Genomic DNA, 24775 nt, shown 5'->3' with positions numbered 1-24775 from the left:
CTCAAATTTTGCAAAACTGTCTCTGCACTCCCTCCGATTTCAAAAGCCTAATTTTGGGCCGCACGTATGGTCGTATTTGAATCGAGTGCCTCCCCCTCCCGGGAATGGGGGTAAAACTTTGGTTAAATATATATGTGTGGAGAAATAAAAATTTCTGCCCAACTATATTCAATCAGAAGAGGTGGCAGAGCAGGTGAGCGTGTATTTCGTCCTTATAAGGACACATCAGCACTTATAACGTACTCATTCAAAAATTTTCTTTTCTTTTGTTAATTACCTCAAATATGAAACGAAGAGGACTGGAGAGAACCGATTCGATTTAAGAATTTTTAAAATGATACACTCAATTTAAAAGCAACAAAGGTTTATCCAAAAACCCAACACCTTACATATAAAACGTCTAAAACACTACTAAAATATTGAATACTTTTGAAATTCTTTCAAAAAAAATAAATAATATTCAAACATTGGAAAGATATTTATGTCTTTCAACAACAACCATGTGAGCTCATTTTTCTACCTAAAAAACTACATTTTAAAAGTTCTTGTGCCATTTTGGTTTAAGCGGACGATAATCCCAGCGATGTAGTTTGTTGTTTTTATCACACTCAGTTAGAACGAGCTTTAAATTATTACGATCAATAGCGACACATTTGTTTTCGTGTGTATTTTTGAGGAGCCCTGTGTTTTCTTCAAAGTGCCAGGGTCCGTCAACAGAGCCTTGTTCACACCACGCCATTCCGAAGTGGTTTTCGTTTGGATTATTGGTCGGCATGTGCTTGATACACCATTCACCTGAAGCTAACTGACCCTGACTATTCAAACGAATGAGTTGATTTCCACCCCAACCATGACACCCGGAGATACCAATCCGCCCAGGCGGTGATCGACTGTACGTGTCTATGCATTGACCGTTTTCCATGTTCTTGATTTCACCCCAGTGTTTGTTCGGAGGAAGTTCAGGATACTTGAATAAAACATCATAAGCAACTTCTTCCATGAACCAAGTAAAAGATTTACAATTCATTCGTTTCTTCAAAGCTAACTGTTCAGAAATATCTCCGTGATCGATAAATCGTGCCAAGGGTTCACGCGTGTAGAAAAATTCCTTATATTTATCATCAAACCAAACTTCGATCAAACGCTTATAATTACGTAATGCTAGAGGGTAATTTCCCCATTTTTTGCCCAAATCACCTGAATGACACGATGAGCATGAATGACCACGATAAACGTGACCAATGCGTGAACAGGGCACCCACACTGAACGTCCTCCACATTGCCATAGCTTGAAAGCCAACTCGTAGTTCTCTCCTCCCCAAATGAGTAAACCTAGCATCGTAAAAAGTAAAGGAGATTAGACGGGAATGAAAATATTGGGAATCTCCAAAAAAGAGAGATCTTCATATTATGACTTTCTTTGAAAGAATGACAATAGAAAGGGAAAACTTCTAATCAGATCTTAAAAAATGCACGGTAGATTACTCTTATTGGATTGAAGGTTCCCATATGGTCACTGAGCTTTATAAGAACACCCTTGATTCCGGCCACACAAAACCTTTGATAAAAACCTTAAAAAACACCACGTCGAGTACTCCGATCAGAGATCAGGCGGATATATCTTAACATAGGTCATTGCACGTGGTAACCTTAGAAAGAAATCAGTTCAGTTGGCATTAATGGCGTCAGTGCATGTGGCGCCCTTTGAAGGTACTACCAGCCTACTCAGGAATATCGAAGATAATAATATCAAATTACCAAGATCGCTTTCAAGATCTATGGCGTTGAAAAATCACTGCACCGAAAGATACCGTGCAAAACATGATCGAAAAAATTCATAGTGTGAACCCCCTTTTTTTAAAGGGGGATCCAACTTTTCCAAAGATGCTTTATAGGGGGGATAGGAGATTTTTCGAAAAAATTGGGGTTTAAGATTTTAGGGGGGGGGGAGTTGTTAAAAGTTGTCAACCTTTGGTCAAAATATCTATCATATTTGTATTGATTTACATATTTGGTGTCGGACAACTAAAGTGTAGATAGCTAAATATAAATAAAGGTTTTAAATGACTGGTGGAATGCTGCTGTCAATAGCACTGGTTTTTTAAAATAGGGGGATACACATATAGGGGGGATGAAATTATGAAATTATCGTAAAAGATCAAAAAGTGAGTAGAATTACCTGGATCATACCATCCCAACTCTTTGAACCAATCTCTACGAATAGCAAACAAACCACCTGCGTGTGTTGGCGCATTGTAAGGTTCGGAATGACGACTTCGTTTTTTAGCTTCTTTCTCAGGTAAAGGTCCTTCTTTGTACAACATACCCCATTCGAAGATACCTAGGAAAACATTAGAGGTGAAAAATACAAATCGAGAAAACGTCATAAGGAAATATATAGTTATCTCTGGCTTTAACTAACCACAACAAATATTTTACCTAAAATGATACTTTTGTCACTAATCATATAAGGAGAGCTAGACTGGAGTCGTTTATAATGCATGTAATACTAATAATAAACATAAATAATGATACGGGATTTAGTTTGTATAAACAACTGGAAGAATCCGGTGTTCTAGCCTTATAGATACCGGGGCTAGCTACGCAGAAACTTGCGTAGCGAGAAAACAATCTATCAAGTAACAACAAACTCTCAAAATAAAATCAATTTAAATGAAAAACTTTTAACACATAAATCCACACACATTTTATTTTCAAGAATTTTTTTTGAGCGGGAAAACATTTTAATTGCGATATTGACACTTTCTTTTGTTTGGAGTTAGTGCACAAAGGTTTCTAGACGACTTAAATTTACTTTTTTGCTTTATTTCTACTATGTACGAATTAGTCGTCTAGCTTGCTAGACTAAAGGAGAGCACAAGTTGTGTACTTAATACACAGGTTGCAAAGTTAAAGTCTGAAGACAAACCACGCTTTTACTCGAAATTTTCATGTGCTTGTTACATGATGTTCATTCCTGATTGGTTCGAATTTATTGACACACTCAATCTCAAGTCAATAAATTAATACTTTATAAATAATAAGAAAAAATATACCTCTTGAATGAGCTCCTTCGGCGTAAACAGGGTTGATAGAAAAATCACTCCACTGTATACCATCAATAACAGGTACGGAAAGAGTTCGTGGATTCTCATAAATGGGCGCCAATATGGGTGGTAACCAGTTTGGCCCCACTTCGCAGTGAGCGTCCATAAAGACAAGTACTTCACCTGAAACATTCAAGTGAGAAAGTATGAAATAATTTTAATAAAAAAGCGCTGTCTCCAGGGTACCCCAAAGACAGATCTCAATAACACCCCCTTCTCAAAGACCCGGTAAGATTTCTTCAGCCAGTGGGGCTAAAATTAACGGACTGAAACTCGATAGGGATTGATATTCCCCTATTTTTTATGACTGGGGATTTAAATTCTTTTGTTTAAAGTCAGGAAATTCAGTGGGGATCGGAAAAATAGTAAATAATATAGTCTATTTGACCATTTTTAGTAGGGACAAAAATTTGAGGATAATTTTCTACCGGGGACGATATTTTGGGCATTTTTTCCAGTGGGAAGGGGTCCCAGTGGGTCTGTGAGAAGGGTGTGTTCAATTTCTAGCTCAACTGAAGTTTAGAAAAGTGAGCTTCAATAAAAAAGGTTCTATGTGCTGTGAGTGAGGAAACAATGTTTTTAAGTGAACCTAAGGCTGTTAAATTCTTAGAAAACATGTAATACCTGAGGCAGCTATAGCTCCATTATTTCGGGCTCTGATCAACCCTTCACGTTCTTTGTTGCGAACCACTTTCACTTTCGATTGATAAAAAGGTTTTTTTAATTCTTCATCTAACGGTTCGTGTAAATGTTGCATTTCGGATTTGTCATCCACCAAAACAATTTCGTGTAAAAACTGTGCAGGTGTTCTGAAGTTGAAAAAAAGATAAATTGAGAATCTGTGAAAGTAATATAGCGTAGACATAGGCTTCAGGAGCAGTATGTGCGATAAAAATACAAAAACCTAATACAGTATTTAGCTTTTTTCTTCAGATTTGGGACTGGCCAGGGGTAGCAGTTAATATTGATACTTAGAAAGATAGTAAAGATCTTGAAAAACTGTCGTTGAGGTGAAATCAACAGTTTAACTTGAAAAATTGATCTGACCACTACTCTTTTTATAAGAGCAATTTTTTAAGTAGAATGAAAATAAGGACAATGCTGAGCCTGGAATAGCCGAGTTTTAAGATAATGAAAGGTCAAATTAGAAAAAAAGAAGGAAACCTTAACCACCTGCAGTTTTGCCCTAAGAATAAGAACAAGGTTAGAGAGATTTTAGGTTCATTGTGCTAAAAAGATAAGAAAAACTTGGGGCTGTCGAGGCTCTAACAAGTAGTAACCGGTTCTCATAACAAAAAGAGTGTACCTGTTAATAACGGAATGTACAGATCTCAACAAGGTACTCCATCCCTCGTTATGGAAAATGAAAATGACAGAAGCCGTTGGAAGATCTTTGGGATAATTCCAATGTTTACATTCTTTTTCGCGCATGTCAGGTACACTCCGATCCAATGAAATTTCATCAGAAACCAACTGGTTGAAACCGTAAACACCTGAAAAAGAATTTCATGAGAGTTTGAACATCCATAATAATAATAGCGGAATATTCATTATCAGGTTCCGTAAATCTGGATCCAGCTGGAGAGACTTTCAATATTCATGGCCCCCCATGAGGTACTGTGTAAATAGAATACAAATACAATATATAAGCCTAAAGGACATCATTTAACCCATCTCCTACCATTTGTTTACAAAGCATTCCGGAAAAGGCGAGCTCAACTTTTTGGAAATTCTATGGTTTATTCTGCTTTGTCAGCATAAGAGGAATGCCTTCTTTCTATCTTTAGGGAAGAGTTTTGGCGGAGATTTAATTTGGCTGAAAAAGTTTTCTCATAGGATTTAATTTGGCGGATCAGAGAAAAAGCTAATTTTGGTGGGACAGGGTGTCTACGGATTTTTTTTCGGGATTTTCAAGGTTTTCAAGGTTTTTTTGGTAATTTTTAAGTGGTTTTTCAAGGTTTTTTGGCAAAACCTTTGGCACTTTTCAAGGTTTTTTGATACTCAGATATGGCTCTTTACAGGAATTTTTTTTTTTTTCAGAGTGGTAGGTGAAAGAAAAATGGAGGACAGCAAAAAAAATTTATTCGCTTTTGGTGCCCGGAGAATTACTTCCACAGTTAAATTCCTATCTCCCTCTCGAGAACAATACCACAAAAAGAAATACTCAAGCTCCCTAGTCTTCCAACTGTAGAAATAAAGAATTAGAAGCAAAACCAATTGTTTACAGTGACCGAGGAGGCGCAACCATGGTTTGTGCCGACGAGAGAAAATTTTGATTTTGACTCTTTCAAATGGCTAAAAAACGCCTTGTTTTTGATTTTGTTTTTTACCAGTTTTTACAAAAATCAATTGCCAAAAGAGTTGTTTTAAGGAATCCTCGAAATTTTATTGATGAACGGCCATTATTCCAAGACGCCTTGAAGCGATTTGAAAATTGGGGAACAGTCGATTTCTTAGGGCTCATGCAAACGGAAAATTAGTGACAAAAACTCAGCTAATGATAAAAGAATATGTTGCATTCGTTGCGGCAGAATCGCAACAGAAACATGGAAATATGGAATTCTCTAAATGTTATAAAGGTTTTAGCGCCGCAGGCGGTTTTTTACTTATTCTTACTTTTCGAATGGCTGGATAGTGCTTTTCAAGGTTTTTAACGGTTTTTCAAGGTTTTCAAGGCTTTTCCCAGAAAATTGATAGTTTTCAAGGTTTTCAAGGTTGGGTGGTTCATTTTCAAGGTTTTCAAGGTTTTCAAGATCCCGTAGACACCCTGTGGGAATTTAATTGGCGGATGACGGAATTTTAGATCCAAAATCAGGGTGAACATTAAAATCGCCTTCTTTTAAGGATAAATTGTGAAAAATCCTTCATAAATTGAAAAAATTAAAATTAAAATTAAATTTGATTTGCCGGATGGCCGAAAAAATTAAATTTGGCCGGAACTTAATTTGGCAGATTTCAGACAAATCCGCCAGATTTTCTTTCCGCGAAAATTTCTTCCCTTAAGGCATGGGGACACGAAGCTTTTTTCGCATTATGTCCCTTGAGACATTAAATCATTTGTTTATGAATAAAAAGTAGTTTTAATAAAATCCGCTGGGAGTTAATCACTATGGCAATAATTTCAAAACGAGGCAAGTGATGTTCGTGACGTAATTTATGAAAAGATCTATAATATTGAAAATAACACTAACCTTTCAGTCTGTCTTCCTCACTCTTTTGTTCTGGTTTTAAACGATGGGGTTTTCCCATTTCACCGGGCCCACTTCGAGATGCTTCTTTCTTTTCAAAATTTCCCAATGAGCCATCCTCATTAAAAGTTGGTTTTTCACGTTGTTCCAATTTTGATTGTTTCAACTCATATGCCAGTGTGTTTTTAGTGGGTAGAAACGACGGCCCAACAAAGTAGATGACCATCAAAACAAGCAATCCAAGTGGGACCACTTTCTTCCAAGATACACGCACTGTCCTCATTTTTTTACTCCTTTTAATTTATATTCTCATTTTTTTTTCTTATATTTTCATTCCTGGAAAAATAAAAAATAAATATAAGTTCCTGGGCAAGAAAAAACAAGAGAACACTGAGCATTAAGAATTAAAATAACAAACAGACTGTGCGGAGAAGCGGGAAAATATATTTTAAGTTTGGTTCATTTCGCTTATGAAACCATCACGGGTCACCATATAAAATACGTACATAGAAAAGTGAGGAAGGAGAGGTAAAAGCGTACATTTATTGTTTGAATAGCATCATTTCTGTTGCTCTCTGCATACAAAGAGGGGAGGGGTGCCAAATATTTGGAAAATCATTTCGTATGCATTTTATTGATGACCCCTAACATAGCAGAGACTAAAGTCTATTAGCAAGTGATCATACGAAATTATATAGAGAATGGCAGTGATGACCGTTTCTCATGAACAAAAACGCAAAAAAAAATCATTGAAATTCTGGATCAATAAGAAACTCAATGTATCATCGCGACCGTAATATGTTCGGTTTATACTTTTCTCGATTCCAACATTTGTTGTCACGGATACCGAACAATACCCGAAAATGTGGGTCAAAATCCGAAAAAACACTATTCAACAATATAGGGGATTGAAGCAATTAAGACACGAGACAATGGGCAAAACAATCGATCTTGAGTTTTTCATTTTACGAAATAACTTCATATTCTATTATAGTAGTTGTCTCTCGTTGTTTTTGGTTATCCTTCGTATCCACCCCAAGCCATCTGAAACGAGAAAATACAAGCAATTCAAAAACAGTTTAGTTTCATTATGAGATTCTTTTAGTTAAATTGCTTTTTTTTTAACCAAAACAATAGACTAAAGCTGACTAAAGTGCTTATGCTTATCGAACTCTAACTAACTTTTGTTACAATGGATAAAACGATATTTCACGTGAATAATCCAGTAACTAAGACATTTTAAACGAACCGTGAACCCCTGGATTCTGGTGATGTCGACTCGGTCATTACTAGATTGTTTCCTATTTCTTAACTACTAATAGTCGAGTGTTAGAAGATAAGTAAAACTCACAGCAAAAGGTTCAGAGAAAGGTTGTTTTTTAAGTGCAGCCAACTTTTTATCGATGTTTCCAGAGATATTTTGTGTTTTGAACATCAATCCTTTGGTTCGTTCGATGACCTGTTGATGGACCGCTGCAGCTTGTGTCCCCATAACAACATGACCCTTGAAAAAGGAAATAAAAAACACTGAAATTCAATGTAAAATGTGACCTATTTATCCCTGTGATCTTTACCCTGTGATCCTGATCTTTATTTTCACTGTTAAGGTTTCACAAATTTAACAAGCAACATGCTGAATGGATCTACCTGATGATGAGAATCAGATAAAAATAAGACAAATAGCAAGAGAGTAAAAAAGTATAGTGAGCAGCTTGAATAGATTACCGTGATTATCACAGCTCAAATTAATATCGACCTGTGAAGTATAGTTAAAAGTCCTATAAGTTATAGCCGTAGATACTGGGGTGAATAAATATTTTAGCGTGATTTCTCTATTGACGATAAAAGGTGATTCCCCCAAAGTCCAAAAAATCCCATTTTTAGGGAATACACCTTTCCCGTAGTTCGTAAAACTAGTGCGCGCGCATTATTTTGTTGATCTCCACCGTTTTGCCTGCGTTTCCTTAGGAAAAGTTGGTTTTTTGAGCTTTTCTTAAGTTCTGTCGAACTAAACCCCCTCAAATTTCAGTATGTTCAATCTATTCATGATATTATACCATTCTGAATATCTCTTGCCAAAAGAAGATCGCTATCAAAAGTTAGAAGCTGAAAACCAACTTTCCCTAACCCCTCGCAGGCAAAAACGCGTTCGTTTACCTCCCAAACAATTTTATACACAACGGTGGAGCGCACATTTTCCCGGGCGATTTCTGAGAAGTTTGAATTACAGGAAAGGTGTTTTTTGGCCCAAATTTGCCCCAAAAAATTATTTTTTGAAAATCGGGCTTCATCTGATTATAAAAATTACCATTTAACATTACTGTGCAAAAAATCAGAAAAAAATATAAAGCCAATCGCGAGAAATGTTATTTTTCCCTAAAAATGACATAAGGGAATTTCCCCAAATAAGAAAATGCAATTTTTACAACAAAAAAAAAATTTACCGAAAAAAACTATGGCGTACCATCAGTGCCAAAAAGATTATTCCGTATTCATTAGAAATTAACAATTTCTTTATTCTAGAACTTAATTCTGTATTCGAACAACCATTCAAAAAGCGTTTCTAGATTATCCAAAATACACTTCTGGAATAGAGAATTAGATGAATTAGTATGGAATACTTTTTTCTAGCATGAAAAAGCATTCCTAGAATGAAAATCTTTTTTCTAGCATAAAAAAGCATTTCTAGCATGAAAATCTTTTTTCTAGCATAAAAAAGCATTTCTAGCATAAAAAAATATTGTGGAATAAAAAAAAATTTCTAGAATAAAAAAAACGTGTTTCCAGAAAAGAGAATGAGTTACACAGTGCCAAAAAGGGTTTCCTCTGACTTGAAATTTCTAAGGCTATATTTACACAACGAGTACATAGTTTTCTTCAAAAAAGCGGAAAACCCATCTTCGATCCGACGCGCGGATTGGGGGGGGGGGGGGTCACACTGGAAAATTAAAGCATGCTTTATTTCATTGTCATAGAAACAAGTGATTAAAGCAGAAACTTTATATGTGACCGCTTCATGCTTTGTTTATTTCTTTTAAATTTCTTCACTTCTTGCTTTAAAATCATAGCGCAGTTTTGACCCCACTTTAATTTTACTTTAACTGCTTGTAGAGGATTTTTTCCACATATGCAGTATGGAAGAAAATCAACAAATTTGTTTTCTTTCCCGCCATTACGAATAGACGTTCTATTTATTTCTCAACCCTTTTATGTTGCCGCCTTCTGCTTTAATTTTTTCGACTCCGAGGAAACCCCAATATTTAAAGCATGCTTTAATTTTTCAGTGTGACCCCTCCCATTAAGTGTCTTCTCGAACGCTTGTGCGTGCGTACACAGGAGGGGGAGGGTAGGGGTCGAAAGAAAATGTACGTACGCAGAAAAAAAAATTTCACAGCCCTTAAAAAGAGAATTATTATTCGCTTGTTATTCTTTACGAAATAAAATATCAGCTTTTTCTCTCTCTTAGAAAAAAGGGAAAACCGAAGCCTTTTGAAATAGATTTTCAGCCGGGGGAAGGGTGAATGAAAAAGTACGTAATTACCAGGGGGCATAGCCATTTGTGTACGCTCATTCCATGAAATATATATTACGAAAACGTTACGTAGTGACAAAGCAAATGAAAACATTGAATTTTCCTATTCACCCAAAATGTAATTAAAGGCCATTAAATTATTTAGTGTAGAAGGTGCTTTACAGTGGAAACCCCTTTTAGCCCTGCAATGCATCATTTTTGGCACTGTTGAAAAACTTCATTTTTGTCAATAATGCATTGCGATAAATATTGCAAAAAACTTTCCTGGAATAACAAAAATACTCCTCCCGTTATAGCGATTTCTCTTTTCTAGAATAACGAAAAGCAATCTTCCAAAATAGAATTAAGTTTCAGAATATGAAATTTGATTTCTCAGGATAAAAGGTGTGTCTGGAATAAAACTTTCTTTCCACAGTAAGAAACATTTTGCTAGAATACAAAACGTCGTTCTAGAATAAGAAAATTACCATTTAGCAAATAATCTTTTTGGCACTGATGGTACGCCATAAAAAACTGCATCAGCCACTTTTTAAAGAACCTTGCCCTCCATCTTTATGCATAAAATCAGAAAAAACTAATGAAGCAATTTCACAGAAAGTCCAAAAACCCCCATTTATATGCACTTTTTAGCCCAAATTTGCCCTTTTTTATCGAAAATCGGACTCAGTTACTTTTTGAGAATCACCATTTTTCATCACTGTGCAAAAAATCTGAAAAAACTAATGAGCCAATCCCGAGAAAAGCTGGCAACAGACGAACGGACAGAGGAACGAACGAACATCGGTTAATTTAAAGGACCTCCGTGGTAGGTCCAAAAAGTATATCCTATCTCATTTAACTCATCCAATAAGTTAAGGTTTTTTGATCCGTCAGTTAGCAAATTATTACAAACTAGACTCCATAACTCGGACTTTTTGAGTCGAACGAGTTTGTCTCTGCATGTGCAATCTAAAAAGGCATCGCTGTTATTCTATTCATCCACTTGATTAGCTGTGTGATGTAGGAGCTGTTATGATAAGATAAGGCAGCTTGATGATCGTGACGGCCCAAATGGTTAACGGTTGCTAAACTTGTTAAAAAGGAATCATGGACTATAAAATATACTTGCGCTGCTCTCGTTCTAAAAAAGATGTTGGTCGCGTAACATTTAAACCTTGATTGTTTTTGTTAGCGTCTTTGAAAACTAGAACCTAGTCTAGTTCCGTGCTTAAATCTAGGAATCTGCTCATCCGCTGACGGGTAAGTTTATCATAGATAAAGAAAGTATATCTAGAGAGGTTTGCGGATTAGACTAGCTTAAATCTAAAAGACGAGACCTGAATAGCGTTAAAAGCTTACTTTAGTTTTTAAGGGGTGAATATCAATGAACATAAAAAGTCATTTTCGACCATTAAGATTTCTTAGAAGAGAAAAGCACAGCATGATCGAAAAAGCGGGGTTTTCCGTGTAAAATAGATTTTGTCCCGCTGGGAATTGAGAAAGAGAGAACTATCACTTTGAAAGGGTATTTTCTTTTTATCACTGGAAAAAAAGTCTGAAAGCTTGTTTGCTTATTGACAATATTATGAGTGGATTATGAAATTTAAGTCAAGAGCACGTCATTCTAACTAACGTTATATCCCCTTCCAGAAATTTAAAAAGTAGGGAAAAATGTGATATATGCTTTTTTTTATAAGAATGGTGTTTTTTACTTTCATGATGGAGTATTCTTAACTTTTTTGGGGAAAATCATCCTAAAACATTCTTACATATTCTTATGGGTTAGGATTCAACCCAACCTAAATCTAGCCCGTGGTAAATACCTCGAGCAAAGATATTGCATTTTTGTGAAACTTCTTTGCATTACTGGGAAATAATTGGCAATTTACAGGTAAAATGCTCTAAAAATCGGCATTTTGAAGTTCAGTTGCCAAATTCCATGATGGTGTTATTCTTGGCGTATTCTTTATTTTTTTGGCCAATTTCATCATGAATATTCTTATTAAGTATATTCAACAATTATAAGAAGACAGGATAAAGTGCTCCTCAATATATATTTCAATTTGTTTAAAAACACACACTATTGCCAGTTTCACGCTTAATGCGATCATCAGGTATCTTTCAGACAAATTGAAATATATACTAACTTAATCATGTTTACATTTTTTCTCAAAAGTGTACATTATAGGATCAGGTATCATAAAAAAACAACTTATCACACTTGCATCAAATAAATAATAATGACCAAGTTTTTGCATGCATGCACAAAAGCTTCAAAATCAATTAACAGGGAATTTTCTGTGAACGGAGAGAAAGGGGACAGTTCCAAGTAACATAAAAAAACACCTCATTTCTCTATAAATTCATGAACTTTACACTGTTGAATGATCATATTAAAACTGGAAAGAAATGAGTAAGGAGCAATCACAAGACAGCCTTGATATTCAATCGAAAATCATGATGGATGATGAAAAGATGAAACTGGTATCAAGAAACGGAAATGTGGAAACCATCAACAACAACAAAAGAAGTGGTGCACAATATAAATGGTATGATGTAAACCGCAGAGCACTTCCCTCAAAATGCGCATACTTTGTTATGAATGCGCGCAGAGTCGGATTTAAACCAAACGTGGCTTTGTTTTTGATCGGCATTGGACTCGATAAAGCGGAAACTGGTTTCATCTCTGGTCTAGGGTAAGTGTACACATCAAATAATATGCTAGATTTTAACACTTTTATTGTAAAGCCCACCTCCCCTCCCCTCCCAGTAGCTTGCGTGATTGCGGCTTTTTCCCTTGCATGTTGTTTTTCCAATTTTATTTTTGGCGTGATGCGTGATATGGCATAAATTCAAGATGTCATGCTTGATTTGGACCATTTTCGCGTGATGACAAAATACAGCGATTTTCGTAAGATAGCAAAAATTGACATGATGACGAAAGTCGCCTTTTTCTTAATAAAAGTACAACCATGGCTTAACTTGAGCTAACTCATTATCAAATAAACCATACTTAAATAGTTTCTTTATTTAATCCTCATAGAATGATTGGTATGCTCGGTGGCTTATGTTGGGGTTACATTGCAGATAGATGGCAGTGTCATAGAGCTGTCATACTGGCTACTTGTCTCTTATCTCTATTTGCAATCACCAGCCAACCTTTCATAGGACTCTCCTATGGCGATCCAGAAACGAACAAATGTCCAGTCGCTGGTGAAGCTTCGAGAATGAATGGCCAACTGTCAATTAATTTAAGCTTCCCAAACAATGTGACAACGGGCGATACGGAATTATCCCTCAACTTCATAAACGACACATCGATATTACCAGGAAATCCAATTGCCCATAACAAAAAGAAATCAAGATATGGTACTCTCTTTGTCGTTATGCTGATTATCTACACTACGGTGACGTTCGCCGAAGCTGGCGGCTTTCCCTTCGTAGATTCAGGCACATTACGGCGCAGCCAGCTCGCTGCTATCGATCGGCCGATCGATTACGGCCGACAGCGTATGTTCGGGTCACTGGGAGCCGCTTTCGGGATCACCACTACAAATCTAGCGGTGGATTATTTCCCTCCAAACAATTATATCACGTGTTACGCCGGAATCTTTCTTGTTTACGCCTCATACACTTGTTTGTGCTGCTTGTTTTTGTTGTTGTTATACCGTGGACTAACCTTCAACCGTGAAAACAAATCTCCCGAGTGTGTAGAATGTTTAAACAAGGACAGTGACCAGTTGTCCACCAACAGTCAAGACGAACATAACAACAACAACGATAACGAACCAGACCTGCCAGTAAAAGAAAAACCAACTCTCAACAAGCTTCTATTGAACACTCTCCTCCGATACGACATGTTGTTTTTCTACTTGACGACATTGGTGAGTGGCATGGAGTACTCGCAGATAACTGGTTTCACGTATCCATATTTGAAAGAGATGGGCGCCACGTCTATACAACTGACAATGTCAACTTGTGCCTCTTGCTTAGCCTCGTTCATCAGTTATTTCTATTGTAAGAAGGTGATAAAATTCCTGGGCGGCAACTGGAACGCAATTACATTCTCTTTTGCAGGCTATTTCATACGATATATATCTTTCGGATTCGTTGAAAATCCTTGGCTAGCCGTTCTCATAAACCTTACGCATGGTGTATCAGCTACTTTATTCAATGCTGCCGCTATGAATCATTTAAAAGAGTCTAGCCGAAAGACTATACCCATCATGACAACACTCATTTCCATTTTCAATATCGTGCATTTCAGTTTGGGCACTATCATAGGATCAAGTATCTGTGGTGTAGTCTATGAAACATATGGCGGGCCAGCAATGTACAAGGGGACAGGTCTGTTGGCACTGGCCTGGTCTATCATTTCAGCCTTTTATGTGGTGATAAAAAGGAGACGAAATAGAAAGTCAGAAACGATAGCAAGTGACATTGGTGAGAGGCTGAGTGTAAAAAAGGAGCAAAATAAAACAAATCGGTATTCGATCGTATGAGAAAATTCCATTCGTTGCTACATTATAATCCATTAGTATTATTGTATTGTTAGTTTTTAATTTTTTATATTTAAAGAGAGACAATTTGAAATTCAACTTGCATCTGATTTCTTTCGATAATTTTTCGATAATCTGACTCAATTTTCTCATGAGAGGTGGAATTAGGAGCATTTCTCAGTTTTGTGGCAACAAGGTTAATTTCTGCAGTGAAATAAAGCAAGACAAGTGATTTTTCTGGGATATTTCCAGATCTAGCGACCGGAAAATTCTTTCTCGAAAACCGGGCCTCGTCACATTTTGGGTATTACAATTTTGCATGTTTGTACCAAAAAGCTAAAAAATTCTATTAGGCAATCCCGAGGAAAGCTGGCAACGGACGAACAGTCGAACACAGGTTAATTTATAGGACTTGCAGGTATTTCAACGAATTTTAGAAAATCTTTGTGAAAGGTCCAACCCAGACTCGATGAAGATGTTTGGAAATGAGAGCCCAAACTCGCACCCGTATTTTCTTTTTTTTCTTTTTCAAGATAACAGTATTTTTCATTTTCATATAATGTTATATAGAGACCTTAATTCTAAGAATAAAACTAGCTGACTCAATATTTTGAAAATGTAAAAGTGACTTTTTCAAAAGGAAAACAGCCTAATAAATATCAACAATAAAAATATCAAATACCTGTTTAGAATCAATTTTGGCATCAAGCCTGGCGTTCCTGATCAGATTGACAATCCACCGTTCAGCTTCTTCGGGTGTCATGTTCAACTTTTCAGCAAGCATGTTGATGGAGATGCACTGGTGAATGCGACAGAACGTCTCGAAGATGAACAATCGCGCATTCTCAATGAAGTCGTCCAAACAGGCGATCAAAAAGAAATCGTTCGATAAGACCTAGAAAAAATGAGATCCAAGTTACAGTAAAGAGTCTCTTTAACTCGAATGTCTCCTTAACTGGAAAAGTTTTATGGCCCCTTCAGCTAACAATGCCTTATAAAACCTTACTCAATAACACGAAATATTGTCAACTTGCGTTCCCCATGTGCGTATTCGAGTTAAACGTAGACTCCACTGCATAGCGTACTTTTTTCTTTGAAAACGTGATCCAATAAGAATCTACCGTTGAAAAGGGTTACGTAAGAGAAACTCTCGTGCTAAATATTTGAAACACACCATACCAAAAAATTTTAATTCAAAAAACTGTAAAAAGCTTATTTGAAAGGTGTAACAAAACTTTAAAAGAACACCACCGGCTGTGAAACGTCAGACGTTATATAGTTTGATGGCAAAAACAACAAGCATTTTCAAACAAACCACGATGAAAAAGTATAATTATGATGGTCATTAAAGACAATCAAAAGAGCAAGAGATTGCTTCCTTTTGAGGTTAGCTTTGCATGAATAATGATTGAAATAAATGATGTAAGAAGAAAGCAAGATTTTCACTTTAATTACACAGTCAAGCGCAACGTACACATATATCTTTGGTATGGAAACACAGTAACAGAAGGTTTTAAGGCTTTTTTGGAGAAACTTATTAAGACAGGAAACTTATTAAGACAGGAAAACATCCATTAGTGTGGTAAATGTGAGACCAAATGCAAATATCCTATTGGTGCAAACCAGTAATAAGTAAGACGATTGCGAGTGAAGCGAGTACGAAAGATTCTGTGGATAAAACTACTCAGTTCCCAATCCTGTTAAAGCCCAAGTCAAACAAACCAAACACGCGCTATAAAGAGCATACTTTTTTAAATACTTTTTTAAAATCGTTTAAGCCTTTTTATATTCGTAGCGTCACGAGTCAGCATTTCTAGGAAAGCTTCGCTAGCTTCATGATTAGGTTCCCAGCAATATTTAAAAGTGAATGAGCAGCTACCTCATCTCTGTTGGTTTAAGAAAATAACATTTCAAAATTTTAAAGGCGAATTTCATGTCTCAATAAATGTAACAGTTTGGTGATAATAGTTTCAAATATTTAGTGATAATGTAACATATCCTCGTTTACTTGAAATGATGGCAAGATCGATTCGTTTCGAAATTAAGTTCTCTATTTGTTCCAGTAGCAATACACTTTTCAAGTTTTTTCCCCAAGGCTAAATACATTTTAAAATTATCAATGAAAAACTGGTGTCTGTACGGAAGAGGCAAATTGGCGTCAGAATTTTAGTTGATTGGTGAATTTGAAGTAAAGGTCTATAACGCAAGTTTTCTAGACCAGAAAAGTGAGAGGTAGCCTTTATAAAAATAACCTATCAATCTCTTTTTTAAGTTAACCAGGACTGCAAATTCTGGTTGAATAATGTCTGCAACTGCGAAGCTGGGTGTCCATTGAAACTGTCACAAATACCCGTTGAAAAAAATTAAATCCAAACTTATGTCTGGAATTAAAAATCTATTGTTCTTTTTTGAGAGTTTGACAATATTTTTAATTTTTGATTAATTTATCTAAAATTTATTTTCGCGCTATCGGCAATTAAAAAATAGATCTTCAATTCCAGACATGTCTTTAAATCATTTTTCTTTAACAAGCAAATTGGACAGTGGCAACCCAGCTTGAGTGTGTCAATGTAATGACATTTGACGTCATTCCAACTCCCCAGTCCTATTCATGTAGCTTTTGGCAAGAGGGTTAAAACTGTGAATTTAATCCTCCTCAGGTAAGAGAAATTGAAGCCACTTATTTCCAATCTAAAATACGCATAGAACGCGCCGTAATCATGACGACGGATTTTATCTAGCGGTACCTTTGTTTTGGAGGACTACATTTAAAAAAATCTAGCGATAGATTTTAGTTTCAATCCGGTGTTTAAGTAAAAAATACGCACGGGCGTTCTGACGCACGGGCGTTCTGAGGCACGGGCGTTCTGAATGGGAAATAAGTGGTTTCATTTCCCATCCAGGAGTCTTGCCTCTAGCCCTTCAGGCTTGAAACTCAATGGTTAAAACTGTGAAGGTAACTTACAGTTTCACATTCAACCAGCTTCCTCTGAGCTCCATCGAAATCGAAATTGACGTATAAACATTCTAAGAACTCTGTGATTGGGTCACGATATGTGTACGATTCTTGTTGAATCACTCTGACCAAATCTTTCAAAATGCTTTTTCTTCTCTTATTTGTGATGACTGCTGTAGTCAAGTATCTCAAAATGTGTGGACAAGTCGTTTGTATAGCGTTGAGGTATCTGAAATGCAAAAGAATGAATATAAATCTCAATTTATTTGAAATCAGCTATATAGAAAAAGAAAACTATTGGATTATTTTCGACTTTGTGCTTGTCTTTTGGAGAAATAATCAGTTCTTCATGAAAAGCCAAGCAATCTATGAAATTTCTAGGAAATACCTCTTAGATAGACTACTTAGCCTTCTTCAAAAAGACAACAATTTAATAAGAAAATAAGTGATACTTTTATGGACCTACCTGGTTATGCATTTAACACATATAATTGATATCTACGTGAGCGTGACCATTAAACAATCATTCAGAACACAAATAGTGACGATTTATTAAAATTAGCCGTTTGTTTCTTATAAAAAAAACGTTTAGAAAACAAAAGTTCATGCTCTTGAAATATTCTTTCATATTCAAGACTTTGTGAGCAAAAAAAAACATCCAACTCATCAAAAAATTGAGTAATTTGGCTAAGAACATTGATGTATGCTCATTAATAGTGATTCTTATAGATAAACATGCGTTTTTTGAGCCAACAAAATTTTTTTGAAAAAATCTGCTTGAGCCATCTTTTACCTATGATGACATCCTACTTTCATGCAAAAAATCTGAAAAAGTTAATGATCCAATTTTTCACAAAGTCCAAAAAAACCGCTTTTTAGCCGTTTTTGGCCTAAATTTGCCCAAAAATTTTGTTTTCGAAAGTCGGGCTCTGTCACATTCAAGGGTTTATAGTTATGCATCTTTGTGCAAAAAATCATAAAGAATCAAAGAGCCAATCTCGAGGAAAGCTAATAACGAACGAACGAACGGACAAAGGTTAATTTATAGGACCTCCACCCCACCGGGGTAGTCCAAAAAATACTTACGAAGGTTGGTATAAAAACATTTCGATCAATAGATCTCTTCCTTTAGCATGGTTAAAGAAGACAAACAAACTCCAGTGAATGAGCCAAGTTCTCTGTTGTAATAAGTGCAGTGGATGTGAAAAGTGCTGAAAAAAGAAAATTAGAATGATCATAAACATTGAAATGCTCCATAGTGTACATCCAATTGATTTCATTAATTTGAGTTTGGAAATAATTATGCCCTAAAAATTACTTGTAGTCAAGATTTAGGGAAATCTCCAGTTAAAAAGTGCAGTTTTCATCCTTTGTTTACTACTCCATATTCCTTATATTTACTCTATGGCAGAGCATGGCAGTAGATTTTATGTTATGATTTTTTATTTTGGATTTTGTAAAAAATGACTTCATTATTTGTGAAATAAATAAATAAATTTATTTTCCTATCCCCGATTCATGATTGAATTGAAATTTTGCAAATTATCAAGCTTATTTGCTTGAACCATTCCAACTCAAAGATGGCTGGAAACAAAATAGAAAAAAAACTGTAATTAAAAAACACCACGAATACACACTTACGTCATTATCTATACTTTCTTTTAGCCTGTTGATATCCTCCAAAGCTGCATCCCAATTCTGCGTTAGAATTTCACATGCCAATTTACCCCATACAGCAGAGGCAGCATTTTTATCATCGTCATGTACCAGAACACGGTAAAAATATAAATATTGTGATGCACCCTGGTAGTTACCGCATTCATATTGAAATTTAGCATATTGGTAAAGTGTATCGAGGTGTTCTGTTGTCAAGTCGAAATGTTCTGTCAAATATTTGAATAATACAACACCATCCCTAGAGTTTAGAAAAAATAGAAAAAAATAGTGAAAATAAAATCATTCAAGTTCAAACTCCATTGTAATGTGACTCCTTATTACTATGGTAAAAGTGCAGTAGAAAGTTCATTTTCATTTTCTTCAATTCTTGTAAAACAGAAAATGGACACAGCAATCAAGCCCAAACTAAGCCTAGCAACTGCTTATGGGTGTTGCCACACTGTAAAATATTAATATTTTATTGAACTTTGCTGAATTTTAAGACTGAAATGACTTTTTTAAAACTTGTGAGAGAAATATCATAGTGTCACCAATTTTCCAATTTTGAATGGGCGAGGGGGGAAAATGAAAATTTGAATAGTAAAGGGGGGAAAAAAAGAGGGGGTAAAATATCGATAGTTGGCAAATTTGGTGGGGGGGGGGAAGTTGTTTGGATTTTATTTAGGATTTAAATTTTTCATTTTATTGTTGTTTTAAGTCTACTTTTCTAAGCATGTTTTTTTACATTAACCCATTTTCGTTCTATTTTGTCTGGTTTTCCTTTTGCAGCAAAATTTTACTTTGTGCCAGGTTGAAATTGAATATATGGGGGGAACTGATATTTTCAGAATTTTCTGGGGGGAAAGCAAAAAAGAGGGGGGAGATTTAAAAAAATCAAGAATTTGGTGGGGGGAACATACCCTGGAGGACACTATGAATATGTGTGAGAGAAAATAGCATTTTAAGCTCATGAAAAGATGTCAAGCAGACCCTTTGAACTTCTGAAGGTACAATATCATACCTGGCATTTGCTGCTTCTCGTTGAAAATCAGGATCATCAAAAGCAGTTGTGATTGCTTCTGTTGATGCTTCCAAGTCTTTCATCTGTTGAATGACCTCTGAACGTTTATCAAGAAGTTCTGTACACAAAGAAAAGAAAGAAAAATTCATAACAATTTGCTCTTGTTGGCTTAATTTTTACAATTCTACTAAATTATGTATCTGGTAATAATACAATATAAAATAACTGATATAAAAATAAAGGTTTCTAATCAAGACAAAAATCATATAGAAATGTTTATTTCTTTTTGAACTTTCTAACTTATTATAGAAGGGGGTTTCATGGTTGGCGGAGGAGCGGAATCGGCCCTTTTTTCGGACAGAGTGGCGGAATTTGGCGAAAATTTAGACGGAATTACGGAAATTGGGTTCTCTGACGGAGATGGAAAATTAGACAATTTTAGTGCGGAGAAACGGAATTTAGCAAAAAAATTTGCGGAATTTCGGAATTGGTAAAAGATATTCAAAATTTGCGGAATTTTCGACAAAAATATTGAATTTCAAAGGAATATCGGTGACGGAATTTTGGTACAATTTAAGACGGTTTGACGGAAATTGGAGAAAAAATTGGCGGAATTGCGGAATCGGGTATCCCTTGAAACCCCCCATTATAAGATTAGGCGGCCATCGAAAAATTGTCCTGTTCACGTCAACCGTCTGCATCATATTTTTTCGCAAATTTTCTGATGCAGTAAAGTGGGAAATCTGGGGAAAAATACATGGTTTGATATATTATTTGGCATGTGTAATCTTAATATTTTTACCTAAATATTTTTGAGATATTTAAATTACAGGTTTTTGACTTTTAGTAAGAAGACAATAGAATTTCAACGTAAGAATTTCAAATTGTGATATCTTGACTTTGGAAAATAGTTACCCGAACATACTTAGAGGTTTTACTCAAGCCCAAATAAGCTTTCTGCAGGCCAAATATCTCAAACCATCTGATTTTATAATGTCCTTGTCCTTTTCCTTGTGAAAACTAACTGCACATGAGCATATTGGTTACCTTGTGGAACATCGTCTGTTTGGTGAAGTTTCTGATATTCATCTTTCACAAAATCCAACATGTTTGTTCCTTGCAGAAGTTCCAATCTGCCCTTAAGAAGTTCCGTTTCATCATAAATCTGTAATAGAAATTGTAAAACGACTGTAATGTAAGGTTTTGGCTTCCTTATCAGCATTTTACAATGTATTATTAATGCCCCTTTTAAACCAACCCTTTATTCTCCACTTCCAATTTTGAGTTTACATCAATAAGGGTTGTAGATAACATCAAAAACTGCAAAAATAACATATATATATGTTGAAGCCTGCATGGTGAATATTGATTTGAAATTGCATTGAATTTTAGACTTCTATTGCAGCCCTAACTCACCACTGAAAATAATGCTGTACATTATATGTAGGTTTTTAATATCATAATGTCTTGCATTATAAATGATGTCCATTAAAAATTGTTCAAGGACCTTTCAACACTCGAAGAAATAGAAGAAGGCCTCTTCTACACTTTACAGACTTAACCATTTCCCTTTTAAGTTGGTGCTCAACCATTCTAGATCATTTAAATAATGACGCATGTTTTGAGCTCCAACCCTGAGCCTAACTGATAAGATAAAAAAAATCGAAAAGATTAAAAGGAAGAATTGAAAAAGTCAACATTTACGTAGGGACCCCTCCCTACGTAAGAAAAAGAAAAAGAAAATTAGAAAGAATTTAGTGGCATATGTATAAAAGCTGCCAAATTAAATAAAAAGAACAAAAAAATAAAAAATTTTGTCCGGGCCCCATTTCTGCGGGGTACTCAGCGCAACCCCGGACCAAAAATAGCCTAACACCAACTTTCTCAAAACATAGTCATGTGGCATATCAAATTATCAGAAATTTAATGTTGATTCCAAAAAACATTAGTAGTAGGGGTCAGAAATAAAGCTAAAAAAAGTTATGACCATATCTTGGACCAGATTTTTAGTAAATTGCATATATTCGCAATTTTTAACGGCTTCAGGCCGTAAGGTTAGTTAGTCACACTAGTAAATCAAGCTTTCAGAAAAAACAACATCAGTCATCTACAGGATGTATAAATTTGCAACAGCAAGGATGAGAGTTACCTGAATCAAGTTCAAGATCCCAAGACAATCAATTTTAAAAACTTGAAAACTTTTAAAATGAGACAAAATGACAGATTACGAACGTGCAGCAGCCAAATATCCAACCAAATTTTGTTATCAATTCCCGAGACAGCGCTTCGATTTTTAAGGCCTTGTTTATACGCTAAAGTAAAAATAATTCCGCACATGTAAATGGGTCATTGTTTGAAGTTCGGCAAAATTTCTGGGAAATAGCCTATTCGGCGGTGCGCGGATCTAGGTGGGTTCCGCCTCCCCTGTAGATCTTTTTCTTGGGAAGTTGATCTTCAAATTAGTTTTCAAGGTTGGCTTGGCTCAAATTTTAGGCAATTTCTTAAAGTTTTTGAAAATGTTAATTTCATTAAAAAGCGCTGGGTTATTTTTTCATGAATCACTTTAGAAGTTTTGCAGCGCATTTTTTTGCTTGAGAGTCAAGTAAGGCCGATGAAATTTACATATGAGTTTACCGTCGTGAACTTACCCAAAAATAGATGCGGCATGATTTCATTATTCATTATTCATTATTTTCCCAACAGCACCTTATCCACCATTTCTGCTAACCATTCTCTCTCAAAATAAAAAATTTTGCTTCGCTTCAACCCTACGCATGTTTTGCGAACGAAAAATAAAGATCGATTGCTACAGTGGCGCTAGATTTGGCAAAAAACTAAAATGGCCGCCAAATTTTAGGAATTTTGAAGATAATGAAATTTTCATGCGGGTGCTTTTTAGAGATGCGGGCGGCCGACGGTAAACTCATATGTAAATTTCATCGGCCTAAACGATACAGTAGTGCTTTCGCATAATAAATCTTTGATACGCATTTTGGCGGGACACTAGAGTGTGACTAACTGTCAGTGAAGGAAAACTTGCATGTATGCATAGCCATCAAATGACTGACCAACCAAAGCAGCTCTATTCTACCATTTCGTTTAAGGGCTACAACAGTAGGCAAGTTACCCGACTTCACAGTAGTTTTCTGCTGGATTATTTGAACATCTCTTTGGGCCTCAAAAATCGATATCTCTAGTAGATTTTCTAAACGACACTCTATCTAATACACCCACCCACCCTTTAGCGTCAGAATACGCTAAGCGTAGGAAAAATTGATATGCGAGTGGCCCCTCTCCTCTTGCATGTTGGTAGCGACTCCAGAAGTCACGCAACTATCGTTGACGTCAAACCAAATGTTTCATTTTTCCGTGAACTTTGAACCCTTCTAACTTTTCTTCTATGTATGCTAAAGCGTTCCGGTTTTTACTAAAAGAAAGCCCGTGATCTTAGCTTTCCAGCGGTATATAACACTGTGGACACGGGCTAGACGGCAAATTGGTAAAATGCCGAACGTTTTGCAACATTTTGAAAATTGTTTGCAGACGGGAGAAAAGAAATTTGCAACTTTCGAAGAATAAATGTGTCTGGAAACGGAGGAAAAAGTAATTGGAGGCTGAAACTTTGTATGTTTATCAGAAAAAGGGTGAGGAATTCAAAAATCACATTCGCTAATTCTAGTTCTTTCATTTTCATTTAGTTTTTTTAAACTTTTTTGCTTTTTAGCATGGGAATGTCCCAAAAAAAAGTTTACATTTCTGCCGAAATGGATTTTCTTTTCATTTGGGGTTTCTCCTTTCAGAAAAACTTATTCTTTACTTATAACTTTTTGTTCCTCCATTTCCAGAGGCCCCTTGAAAATGGGTCCTACCACCTTTTTTGACTCATTTCAACCTTTTTCCAAGCTATTTTCTTCAAAAACAAAAAATAAAACAATGCAATGTCTTCTTTTTTCAAAAAAAGATATATCTTTGATAAATATACTAAATATTTTACAAATATTTTTATATAATAATATTTTAACACCATCAAAGAATTCTCCCTACAAATTTGAGGTCTCTAGCTACACTAGAAAATGAGATATGCAAAATTTAAGAAGCATGACTGGAAAATTTCTTTTTTTTCTTTTTTGACACATTTTTCGAATTTTTCCAAGCTATTTTCCTAACCTTTTTTTGACATTTTTAGTCAAAATTTTGACACTAAAATTTGAATATCTTTACAACCACTTATCCTCTGGAGGCCTATGACCCCTCATTTTCTTTCTTTTTCAAAGCTCTACAAGATAGGATAGATTTTGAAAAAAAAATTAAAACTTGAAAAATCTTCTGGAGTTGCTAATGTTGGGAAAATTTTGGAAATTATAGACGACTGTTCTAAAAGAACATTATTCATGATTATTAATTAGTAGCATAACATTTTCAAAGCATAAAAAATAAAGTAACATGTTTTACCTCTTTACTTGATAGAAACTCTAGAAGTGGAAAGACAAGATGCCTGTCAAGATAAGTTCCAACTTTGGATGTCAAGTCGTATTGCTCCGCCATTTTGTGTGATCCGTGTTGATCGAACATGTGAAAATTCCTGAATAAAGATCTTATAGACTTAGTAGTACCACGCGTTAAAAATAAAAAGGGAGCTTTTCGATTTCTTTTGGCTGCGCGACGGATCGTTCGAAAAGTAGACTCTTTTGTAGGTGAAAAATCCTCCTTTTCCCCTTTTTTCCGTGGACAGTCTTGCTTAAAACTACTTGACAGTTAAAATTCTATTCCCATTGCTTCCATGTGAACCCAATGAATAACAAAAAAAATTGCAGCCACGACTGGATTGACAATTTTT

The 24775-nt window shown here is 35.5% G+C and overlaps 3 protein-coding genes across 3 annotated transcripts; 1 reads left to right on the top strand and 2 right to left on the bottom strand.

Annotated features, from left to right (window-relative positions):
- Nucleotides 1–459: 459 nt before the first annotated feature.
- LOC136797673 (N-acetylgalactosaminyltransferase 7-like) lies at nucleotides 460–6633 on the bottom strand. The gene is made up of 6 exons (XM_067054261.1): nucleotides 6299–6633; nucleotides 4414–4600; nucleotides 3732–3916; nucleotides 3057–3230; nucleotides 2180–2341; nucleotides 460–1332 (listed from the first exon to the last, which is right to left on the bottom strand). Exons 1-6 carry the CDS (start codon nucleotides 6576–6578, stop codon nucleotides 536–538), a joined length of 1785 nt encoding a protein of 594 aa, XP_066910362.1. The 5' UTR covers nucleotides 6579–6633; the 3' UTR covers nucleotides 460–535.
- A 595-nt stretch (nucleotides 6634–7228) lies between these two features.
- On the bottom strand, nucleotides 7229–24533 carry LOC136797669 (eukaryotic translation initiation factor 3 subunit E-like). Its single transcript, XM_067054256.1, has 9 exons — nucleotides 24391–24533; nucleotides 20986–21103; nucleotides 19939–20056; nucleotides 18903–19176; nucleotides 18348–18472; nucleotides 17271–17490; nucleotides 14988–15200; nucleotides 7647–7799; nucleotides 7229–7339 (listed from the first exon to the last, which is right to left on the bottom strand). Exons 1-9 carry the CDS (start codon nucleotides 24508–24510, stop codon nucleotides 7313–7315), a joined length of 1368 nt encoding a protein of 455 aa, XP_066910357.1. The 5' UTR covers nucleotides 24511–24533; the 3' UTR covers nucleotides 7229–7312.
- Nucleotides 12136–14428, top strand: LOC136797665 (major facilitator superfamily domain-containing protein 6-like). The gene is made up of 2 exons (XM_067054247.1): nucleotides 12136–12502; nucleotides 12850–14428. The coding sequence occupies exons 1-2, from the start codon at nucleotides 12216–12218 to the stop codon at nucleotides 14306–14308; spliced, it is 1746 nt and encodes a 581-aa protein (XP_066910348.1). The 5' UTR covers nucleotides 12136–12215; the 3' UTR covers nucleotides 14309–14428.
- Nucleotides 24534–24775: the final 242 nt, after the last annotated feature.

The sequence above is a fragment of the Clytia hemisphaerica genome, unplaced genomic scaffold (genome assembly GCF_902728285.1).
Source record: "Clytia hemisphaerica strain Z4C2 unplaced genomic scaffold, Clytia hemisphaerica genome assembly, whole genome shotgun sequence".
Classification (NCBI taxonomy): Eukaryota; Metazoa; Cnidaria; class Hydrozoa; order Leptothecata; family Clytiidae; genus Clytia; species Clytia hemisphaerica.
Note: the sequence above shows the minus strand (reverse complement) of the source record. Positions and strands in the feature narration are given on the sequence as shown.

What these genes read in the sequence shown, in the direction of transcription:
- LOC136797673 (XM_067054261.1), bottom strand. Translation starts at nt 6,578, where the DNA reads ATGAGGACAGTGCGTGTATCTTGGAAGAAAGTGGTCCCACTTGGATTG. An exon ending in GTACATTCCGTTATTAACAG is followed by an intron (nt 3,917 to 4,413) that starts GTACACTCTTTT and finishes TTTCAACTTCAG; the next exon opens with AACACCTGCACAGTTTTTAC. An exon ending in CGAAGGAGCTCATTCAAGAG is followed by an intron (nt 2,342 to 3,056) that starts GTATATTTTTTC and finishes ATGTTTTCCTAG; the next exon opens with GTATCTTCGAATGGGGTATG.
- LOC136797665 (XM_067054247.1), top strand. Translation starts at nt 12,216, where the DNA reads ATGAGTAAGGAGCAATCACAAGACAGCCTTGATATTCAATCGAAAATC. An exon ending in GGTTTCATCTCTGGTCTAGG is followed by an intron (nt 12,503 to 12,849) that starts GTAAGTGTACAC and finishes TAATCCTCATAG; the next exon opens with AATGATTGGTATGCTCGGTG.
- LOC136797669 (XM_067054256.1), bottom strand. Translation starts at nt 24,510, where the DNA reads ATGTTCGATCAACACGGATCACACAAAATGGCGGAGCAATACGACTTG. An exon ending in AGCTGGTTGAATGTGAAACT is followed by an intron (nt 15,201 to 17,270) that starts GTAAGTTACCTT and finishes CATTTTTTCTAG; the next exon opens with GTCTTATCGAACGATTTCTT. An exon ending in CCAAAATTGATTCTAAACAG is followed by an intron (nt 7,800 to 14,987) that starts GTATTTGATATT and finishes TCCTTTTTCAAG; the next exon opens with GGTCATGTTGTTATGGGGAC.